The sequence below is a fragment of the Primulina huaijiensis genome, chromosome 15 (genome assembly GCF_012295235.1).
Source record: "Primulina huaijiensis isolate GDHJ02 chromosome 15, ASM1229523v2, whole genome shotgun sequence".
Lineage (NCBI taxonomy): Eukaryota > Viridiplantae > Streptophyta > Magnoliopsida > Lamiales > Gesneriaceae > Primulina > Primulina huaijiensis.
In genome coordinates, this window is record NC_133320.1 from 6240713 (window position 1) to 6251465 (window position 10753).

A 10753-nucleotide genomic window follows, 5' to 3' on the forward strand; every position below is an offset into this window, starting at 1 on the left:
CGAGTTTTGATGTCCAACTAAACTGATCCAAAGAATATCTACAACACCTTAAATGGAACCAAGTTGTTCAAAAATATTCTGTAGCAGAACAAATTAAGTCGCAAACTTATATGACAATTTTCTCTAAAGAAAAAAGATAGTTATCTCCGAGTATATCCCAAGTGTTGTCAGAAAAAATAGTATAAAAGATATGTTGGTTTACGCTTTCTAGCTAGAGTCCATGAAATTTGAATTGGTCATTACTTCGGAAACATGAAAAGGACATGTGGCATTCTCTGCACAATTGTCGACTTCCCTGTACATATGTGAGTACTGTCTCTATTTATTGATGTTGGGGGATCAACATATATAAAAGAGGATGCATCATCATTGAAGAAGATTAATGCTACATTGAACATCGTCTAGCATTTTCAAAATACTCAGCATCTCTAAAGTAGATTTATCATAAACTGATTTGTACCCTCAAAAAAGTCTATTAGATCGATTAAGGATCATTTTGTGCACACCTTGTTCTCACTTATCATTTTTATACACGAGCTTTATTGTAATGTGAGAATTTTTGTAACTGTAAGAAACATGTTTCTAAACATATTAAGTTAATAAATATTTACTATGAGTTTTAGCTCAATGTGTTTTGCGAACCTAGCTAAAGTGGGTGGTTTGTATAAAGGGTTGTATCGATCAAATATTCTAGTAAAGTCCTTCTTGAAACAGAAGAAGAAGAAAAATAGAAGTTTAATCTTTGAAATTCCATAAACAAATTCTTGTTCGTATTCATCTTACATGTCCTATTTACATTACTTGTGGTGTTCATTCATTTACTCAAATTCATCTATTTAACTCATGTATATCTTATTCACTGTGTACTTTGATTTGTTTCTGCACAGTATTATAGTAGCTCATTTTATTCAGTCTGATTAAATTATTAACTTGAGCTCTTAACACAGTTTAAGTTTTGTATTATTTTTTTATAATTGCATAAAAGTTCATTCAACCCCTTATTTTCGACCCTAACAAGTGGTATTATAGATGCTTATTACGTTCTCTGAATATCTCATATACTTTGATGACTTCTTTTAACAAAATCCCTATGTTTTCTAAATAAGAGTATGATGACTGGAAGATCCTAATAGAAGCACATTTATTAGCTCAAGATGAGAATATTTGATATGTCATCACAAGCAGATCTATGAAGATCATGAAAGCAAATATAGTTGTTTTTGTAATAGAATATGCTCTTCATATGATAGAAAAACACAAAATAGAGTGGACTTGCTGACGACAAAAAGAAAGCTAATTTGAAACATTGTCAAAGAAATCTTTTATAAATATTAGATAAAAATATGTTCAACAAAATTAAAAAAAAATGTTCAACCGCTAAAGAAATCTAGAATAGATAAAAATACGTTTAGCAAAATTAAAACATGTTCAACTGCTAAAGAAATGTAGAAAAAATTAACCAAACTTTTGTGAATGGCATGATCAGACTAAGGAAAATAAGTTGATAGTGGTCATTCAGAAGTTCGATAATATCAAGATGAGGCTGGAGAGACGATGAACAAGTTTGATAAGATTCAGCAACATTGTGATCGAGCTGGCTGCTCTTGGAAAGAAGTATAGCAACAGATAGGTTGCACTTAAAGTGATGAGGGCTCCGCCAAGAGAGTGGGACGTCAAGACTATATCCATGTAGGAGTCCAAAAATCTTAATAAGCTCGAGTTGCATAATCTATTTGCTGATCTGAAGGCTTATGAGTTTGAGTTGGGAACAAGTACTAAAAAGAGCCCTATGTTCCACAAGTTACAAAAGCTCTTGTTGTAACAGAAGAATCTCCTTCATAGTCAGCATAACATCTAAGCAATGACTCCATGTCAATGACCGTCGGGAATTTCGGAAAATTCATGAGAAATGATCGTAATAATTTTCAAAATTTCAATAAAAAGAACAACTACAAGAAAGAATCAAACTCTTCTGATCAAGCGTGTTTTAATTGTGGTAGAACATTTCACTTCATTTCTGACTATACCAAACCAAAGAAAGATTAAAAGAAGTCATCTGACAAGAAAAGAGTCAAAGAAGAAAAGAGATCATTCATAAAGAAAAGAGAACAGAAAGTGTTGATAGTAAAAGAGAGCAAAATCAAGTGGGTTAAGTCAGACTCAGAGAACATCAAGTCAAATGATGCCTCCAGTAAAAGTGATGAAGAGTCGTTCAAGTGATTAATGGCAGATGATGATCTGGAATCCAACCCTGATAAGGTATTTGATTTTGCCTCTGGCAAATTTACACGAGAAGATTTAGTCACTGCACTTAACGAGATGGTTATGTAGTACAAAAGACTTCGTAGACATTTGTAGAAATCAAATCAGAAAACAAATGTCAGACAGACAAGTCTAACAACTCAAGTTGTGAACAGCTTGATGAGCAAATAGTCTAAAGACCAAAGTCACTATGATAACGACTGAATATGAAAATATGTGATCTAAACTTCAAGTAATAATGATTGAAAATAAAACATTGAACAATTTGGTCAACACTTGAACAAATTCTTCTATTTCACTTGAAAAGTTGCATGAAGGTCAACAGAAAGCTGGTGCCATATCAGATTTAGGCTTTGGCAATAATGATTGCAGTTCTTCTGAAATAAGTATTCAGTTGTGCCTAGAGAAAGGCAAATTTAAATTCATATATTTTTTCATATCCAACACCATTTATGAACATTTAGAACCCAAAATTCAAAATAGTCGATCTATTTATCAGAAGAACAAAAGAATGCATCGTGGACTTGGATATGTAGAACATGATATTTCTATTTTAGGATGGATCAAAAGAATACTAAGCACAAATGGTTATGGTTCTCATTCCAAATCGAGATGGTATGATAAGAGTCAGAACAGGCAGAATTCTATGCGGGTCAAACATAAAAATTAATTCAATTGCAAACGTGTTAAAAAATACAAGTTAACTGATCAAAATGGAAGGTGTTAAGCACACATCATACAATACTAGTAAGATTTCAGCACAACCACACACTCTTTGGAGACACGCAATGGAAGATTTGTCATGATAGTTTAGGTATCGGTCCCAAAGGACTAATCTATTCTGGACTCAAATAGACGTGTGTTCCAAAGTCATTCTTAATATGTGATTGCAGGTAAAATAGATCGAGATGTTGAAGAAATCAACATGATAATATTGTTATTAAAGATGTACTTTTAGTTGAAAATTTATGTTATAATTTAATTAGCATAAGTCGGTTATATGATAATGGATATATTGTAGAATTTCACACACACTTGCACTGTTAAGCATCCAAATTGTAAAACTATGATGACAGGTAATAAAACTAGTAACACATATGAAATACACTGGTGTGTATAACAACCATTTGATCCAACATGTTTTATTGTTTTTAATGCTGACAAAAATTGGTTGTGGAACAAAATGTTAAAAATATATTGATTACAATTTATTTCGAGAGAACAAAAATGTTTCTAAAATATCATCCAACTTTCGCGTGCAATTAAATGAATATCAAATCAACTTGAAAATTCATTTGACTCCTTGTAAATAATGCACACGAACACTTGCATTTGCTAGGTTTTCACCGTAACAAAAATATATATATTAGTATGGAAAATTGTATTTTCAGTTATTTATGTTAATTTTTTTGCGACTTCGATATTTTATATTATCACATTTCAATTTAGTATGATAATTTTTTTGACAATTTTAATCATTTTTCTGACGTAAAACAAAAATTCGTGTTGGATTAAGCGTGCATGAGTGATAATAGTACTGACATGGGTGACCGCCTGGGAAGTTCTCATGCGTCAAGTTGCTAACATTGCGCCGCTTGATTTGGTTGACTAAGTGGGTCATAAAAGAGTGACACCAAATCTTAACGGGTAATATTGTCTCTGTTGGTGACAGAGCTGATGGTAGAAAAATGATAAGATTGGTCTCTAAGGGATATGAGACAACACCTGCAGATAGACACGCACTTCTCCAGACTCATGGGCCTAACAGCCCGACCCATTAACACTCAAGTAGGTGCACTCTGCGCTGCCACAAGTATAAGGAAATAAAGTTGTGTCTTAGCTAACAGTTATATCTTTTGGCCTAGTGGTAAGCGCTTGATGCTAATAATTTGTATTATCACATCATATTCCAATTAAGAATGTTTAAAATTCCAAAAAATAGACAATACAAAATTAAAATTATTCAATTAAAAATGATTAAATTTACCCCAAAAATAGATAGTAGAAGACTAATATTAAAATTCCATAATACATATTATTGAAATCTCAAAATCAAACATATAAAACCAAAATACAATTTTCTCATATTATAAATATAAACAAACATAAAAAAAAAAAAAAACTGAAATTCATACTATCGATGAGTAATTTCAAAGAGTTTATGGGGCCAAACTGCAGTTTACCCAATTGACTAATTCAATATTTCAAGCAGGACTGACTTTTGGGGTGACAAGAACAAGGAAAGATGGAGACCCGTTGGAATTAATAAGCTAAATTAACTCGCCATTTCTCCTTGTTTTCAGTCTCGTTCTCTGTCTTATCGAATCCTTTTTTGTTTTCGTTTTCTACGTCGAGTTCTCTTTTTTTTAAAAAAATAAAAATAAAAATCTGTTTCACAGTTTACAGAGAAGATTTGAAGGAGCAAGGGAGAGGATGAAAGTTGACTGAAGTATTTACAAACCCGAGGAGCTTTTGCTTACCAAAATGTTTGTAATTTACACTTTTTCTTTTAAAAAAGGCTTTGTTCATTGCATCACTAGCATTTAGTCTTTTTGTTTTAAATTCGTTTTTTTAGGAGCTGTTCATGTTATTTTCACTGTTATGCTGTAAATTACATAGACTGCTGGTAAAGAATAACCTTTTTCTCTGTTTCTTTATCTTTGGCTCTTATATTTTGTGGGTTCAAACTGATACGTAGGTGGAGCGAGAAAGATTCGATGAAAAAGGATTTAAATCGTGATGTAAAATTTCTCATCCTTTGAGCTTGTCTATGAATTTGGTTGAAAATACTGAAGAAAGAATATTTTTATAGTGTTGACTGGTTCCAACGCGAAGAAAACGTAAAATCTGAAACGTTGACATTAGAGTTGAGCTGTCTAAAAGAATTGACAGGATTGGCGACAAAATCAAAGGATTAGTCACGGGTTTGACTTCTCTTTGTCTGAAAAAGAAAAACTAATGGAGGGTCTGATTCTTAGTATCCAAAGTTGGGCACAGCAATTAATTTCTTCACATAGTTCTTATGAATTGAAAGACAGCTGTTGTGCTTTTTTTTTTTGCTTGCAGCCATGAATCCTTTATCAGAGAATTTTAGTTCACCAGTTTCCTGATGTTTTCGATGTTTGGTTTCAGATGGAGCAGTTATTTTCATCTTAGCAAACAGGAGGGTTTTCTTGATCAATCGCCATGGCTTTTAGTCATTCGAGATCTATAAGGTGTGTCCGCATAAATTCCATCTAAATTTTGACCGAGTATATGCAGAATTTGATCTTTTTGTTTATTTGTGATATTAAAAATGATATAATAGTTTGTGAATTGTTGCTCAGAGTCCATGACGATTCTGAATTAGAAATGGTCTCAACATCGAAGGGTGAAAATGTAGTTAAAGTGAGGTACAATATTCATGGAACGCGAACACTCGAGTTGAACTCCAAGAATTGTGAAAACGAGGCTGACAGAAACAGGAAATCTAGAGTGTTGTCCCGAGTCTTCTCAGAGGATTATGAGCGTATGAAGAAAAAGTTATTAGATCCTCGAGGACCTACGATTCATAGATGGAACAAGATTTTCTTGGTAGCTTGTTTAGTATCTTTATTTGTTGATCCTCTATTCTTTTACTTGCCTGTAATAAAGCCTGAAAGTTGCATAGATATTGGATTTACTCTTGAAGTTATCCTTACTGTCATAAGATCAATAGCGGATATCTTTTATACGATTCAAATTTTCATACGTTTTCGAACTTCGTATGTGGCTCCTTCTTCCCGAGTATTTGGAAGGGGAGAACTAGTGATCGACTCTTCAAAAATAGCGTCTAGGTACTTTCAGGGAGGTTTTTGGCTCGATTTGATTGCAGCTCTGCCTCTTCCCCAGGTTAGGAAAAACCAGTTTAATTGATTTTCTTTATGTAATTATGATGATGAAAGTATTATAACTTGGTCCAATCGCAGATTTTGATATGGGGTGTTATCCCGAATTTGAGGGGATCAACGATGATGAACACAAAAAACACCCTTAGGTTCATTATCATATTTCAGTACATTCCGAGATTATGCCTTATATATCCACTTTCATCGCAAATCGTCAAGGCTACTGGTGTTGTCACACAAGCAGCATGGGCTGGAGCTGCTTATAACTTGATTCTTTACATCTTAGCAAGCCACGTAAATAAACCAGAATTTTGTGTAACAATTTTTGAACTCCAACTGACAAATTGTTAACTTGTTGATCTAACTAACATTATTCTTCGCTAAAATAAAAGGTTATAGGGGCATGCTGGTATCTTCTCTCAATCGAGAGGCTAGAAGATTGTTGGAAGCAGGCCTGCAGGCTTGAACAGAGTTCTTGCCAATTCAAATTCTTTGACTGTAAACGAGTTTCAGATAATGAGCGAAGATATTGGTTTCAGTCGAGTAATGTCACAAATAAATGTGACCCAAACTCTAACCTATATCCTTTTGGTATTTATGCTGATGCCATAACGAGCCACGTCGCATCTACTGAGTTTTTCAATAAGTACTTTTATTGTCTGTGGTGGGGGTTGAAGAACCTCAGGTAATATATGTACATTTGATGCTCCTTAAAGTTTCATATATTTTTTTGAATCTCAATGATCACGAAATAACATTAATTGTAGAATGGACACTGCTATTGTTGTTATGATTTTACAGTTCTCTCGGGCAAAGTCTTTCCACAAGCACAAATGTAGGAGAAATATGTTTTGCTATAGTCATTGCGACTCTTGGTTTAGTTCTCTTTGCCTTGCTTATTGTTAAAATGCAGGTAAGTCTGTACTTAGATGGCTTTGTTTTTCTTCACCTTTTCAAACCCATAAAAAAGGGTTTGTATGATTGAAATTGCATCTCAGCAACCTATTCGTATCTGTTTTCAGACGTACCTTCAGTCGACAACTGTAAGATTAGAGGAATGGAGAATTAGGCGGACAGATACTGAACAATGGATGCACCACAGACAGCTACCCAAAGAATTGAGGCAATCTGTTAGAAAGTATGATCAATACAAATGGGTGGCCACTCGCGGAGTTGATGAGGAAGCTCTGCTCGCAGGACTTCCTTTGGATCTCCGAAGAGATATCAAACGACACCTCTGCTACGATCTAGTTCGGCGGGTTAGTAATTTTCAAAGTTTTTCATGCTTTATACGTCGAAGAGTACCAGTTATCCTTGTTATCGTGTGTAATATTCATGTGATATATCCATCAAAATACGTAGTTTGAGCTGCCAATATGCGCAGGGGAGGATGAGAAGTATGGGCAAAGGTGGGCTATTGCCCGGTAGAATTTTTTATTTAGGTAGTCATGTCCAACAAAAATATATTTAAATAAGAACTATCAAATTCTAATTTAATAGCAAACATGTCAGTATTTTTAATTATTTTTCAATTTTCAATTTTCAAGCTGTCTTCCCTTTTTTCTTGGTGATGCATTTCATTTTCGTTTATGCTTTTAATAATCTAGTTTTTGCAATTTCGAATTGGATCTTGATAGATGATATTTGATTTTATGGCTTTCTTTATCTTGAATGTGGTTAAATCGGTTGGTTTGAAGAGAGTTTTATTTTTGTGTGAACATTTGTCACGTGATGAATGATTGAAAAGGGTCCGATAAAATGTTCACATGAACTTTTTTGTTAAGCTCTTGCCGGAGATCTTTGTTTATGTTAAAGTTTTCACATTGCTGAAAGAGGACGATGTAATTTTACTACTTGGTAACTCATCTTATGAGCTAATTATTGGAATGAATACAAAATATTTATAACTTTTGGGATTTTATTAATTTATTATATGTTTTCAAGTTTTTTGGCAAAGATAAAATTTTATACTATTTTCATTTTGATTCAAAATATGTTTTCATTTGTACACGATTATGAAACCAAAAGTAAAACAATCATTGATAGTAGATGATTTAGATTGAATATAAGTTATCTTTTCAACTCTATAAAATTCTTTATATTTTTTTACACATACTTATTTTTATTAGTATCTTGATTATGGTATTTTTTCCCACCATTTTTCATTTTATTGAGACCATAAAACAAGTTTTTTTAAGGAATATAACTCGTCAAGACGTTTTGTCGGGACAAATTTGCCTATCTGGTGAAAAACTTCGAGCTACTCCCCTGCATATGCTTTAGAAAAGAGAGTAAATTTTCATTTTATATCCTATATGTATGAGGATGTTATCGTTTTTTCCCTATTTGTAAATTATTTAAAGCTAGTCGTTTAACTTTAATATAATCAAGTTAATCATATTTATTTAAGTATCAAAATGCATCCTGTAGCAATGATCGATAATCTATTAAGTTGATAAAATCCGTGCTCAAAATATTTTTATTTGATTTTGAGTACGGATTTTTCTGGCACTTAGTTTTCGACTTTTCGGGAATATCTTAGCTGATGATTTAGTGGCAGTAATGGTCGGAGAAGGGCAATCACTCATTTTTAAAACCAGTTGTCTTAAGAATTGAGACCAAAGACATCCAAAGAAGAGAAGCAAATGAAAGACTTTCATAAAAATTCTCGTAGAATCGAGAATGAAGTTATCATTCTATACATGTCAGATCATGAATTAGTAAATAATAATAATTCTACTGTTAGTTTCAGTAAAAAAAACAAACTAACTATTGATACAGTGAAGAGACTATTCATGTTTTAAATTCTTGTGTATATACATTAACCAACAGATTTTGGATATAATTTGTATCCTTTTATTGAATTAAGGGTTAAATTTTTCTATATGAAAAAATACTAACTTTAGTTATTGGCAATGTTGCACGACTAATGTCCAAAAATAGATTAAAAAATATACTGGATGTGTTCCAATAACACCAGCTATATCTTTCAGTATGGTGTGATTTCTGAACTTAGTTTATTATCGCAAGTAAAAGTCTGACTGTGGCTTTGATTGTCTTGTGGTTTACAATGACTTGGATGATGCCAGTTTGAGTTAATTTTCTTTGATACAGGTGCCACTGTTTGATCAAATGGATGAACGTATGCTAGACGCCATCTGCGAGCGGCTAAAACCTGCATTATGCAAACAAGGCACGTGCCTAGTCAGGGAGGGAGACCCTGTGAACGAGATGGTATTCATAATCCGAGGGAACCTCGACTCATACACCACAAACGGTGGCCGCACAGGGTTCTTCAATTCGTGCCGTATTGGTCCAGGTGACTTCTGCGGTGAGGAGCTTCTAACATGGGCTCTAGACCCTCGTCCCAGTATCATCTTACCATCATCCACACGCACGGTGAAAGCCATTTCCGAAGTGGAAGCATTCGCTCTCAGGGCGGAGGACCTAAAATTCGTGGCGGCACAGTTTCGAAGACTGCATAGCAAACAACTCAGGCACAAGTTCCGATTCTATTCCCACCAATGGAGAACGTGGGCAGCGTGTTTCGTTCAGGCTGCGTGGCTGAGGTACAAGAAAAGGAAGAGTTTGGCCGAGCTTAGGGCATTGGAAGGCCGACTACCGTATGATGACGAAACGTTGAATAGAGGAACAGAGGAAACGGAAGTTGTTCTTCTTGGTTCTGGGATGGCTGGTTATGGTGCAAGATTGGCTGTTAGTAGTAGAGGAAATATTCATAAGCATTCGGAATCGGATTCAGTGGCCGTGAACTCGCTCCAGAAGCCAGCGGAACCCGATTTTTCTGCTGTTGATGATGAATGATCTTGGGGACATATACATCTAAGTTATATATGTATTGCTTCAAATTAATTTTTTGGTGTGATGTAGAAAAGTGTGCTTCAAATCTTGGCATCAACAGTGATATAAATAATTAAAGATATCAATGTCTTTTTTCCAAATGTCAATACTACTCCTATCACATAAAATAAAATAAATAATACATACATCTTTTTTATTTTAAATTGTTTACATATACAAACTATAAATATGTATATAATAAAGTTCTATCTTATTGACATTTTATTTGTAGTGTGTATTTCATTATATTTTAGTTGTTTGTAATTTTTTAAATTTGTGTATTTTTTATTTCGTATAAGTTTTAATTTTTAATTTGTTATATTTATGTTCGATTTTATAATGTTTTTTAAAAAATTATTGATTATAGTCTTAACTTATTATTGATTAAAAAAGTGATGTTTTAAAAAACATCGATTCAGCTTGATAAATAATTGATTATAGTGTTAACTTATTATTTGTTCTTAAAATTATTTTTGTAAAAACAAAATCATCATCCCACCAACTTTTGGATTTCAATTAAATTAAGCAAAGTTAATGCATAATCTGAGTTTAAAAAACCGTATAACTGATTTCTTTTTTAAGACAGAAGCCAAAAGAATTTTTTAATTATTGCTAACACTTCCTAGATCATAAATTTTCGTTATCACCGAAGTTGAAATATCCCACTAGCTAGCTTACAAACTTTGTTTCACTAATTTAGAGTTTGCTGATGACATTGATATTCCTTACTTCAGAAACCTTGGGAATGGTATCTTTTGTTACCACCA

At 33.2% G+C, this 10753-nt stretch overlaps 1 protein-coding gene across 1 annotated transcript; it reads left to right on the plus strand.

The window, feature by feature from the left end:
* Positions 1-4500: 4500 nt before the first annotated feature.
* LOC140959458 (protein CNGC15b) lies at positions 4501-10091 on the plus strand. The gene is made up of 8 exons (XM_073417283.1): positions 4501-4748; positions 5395-5477; positions 5589-6132; positions 6210-6422; positions 6521-6813; positions 6930-7041; positions 7151-7387; positions 9243-10091. The coding sequence occupies exons 2-8, from the start codon at positions 5449-5451 to the stop codon at positions 9948-9950; spliced, it is 2136 nt and encodes a 711-aa protein (XP_073273384.1). The 5' UTR covers positions 4501-4748; positions 5395-5448; the 3' UTR covers positions 9951-10091.
* The last annotated feature ends 662 nt before the right edge of the window (positions 10092-10753 follow it).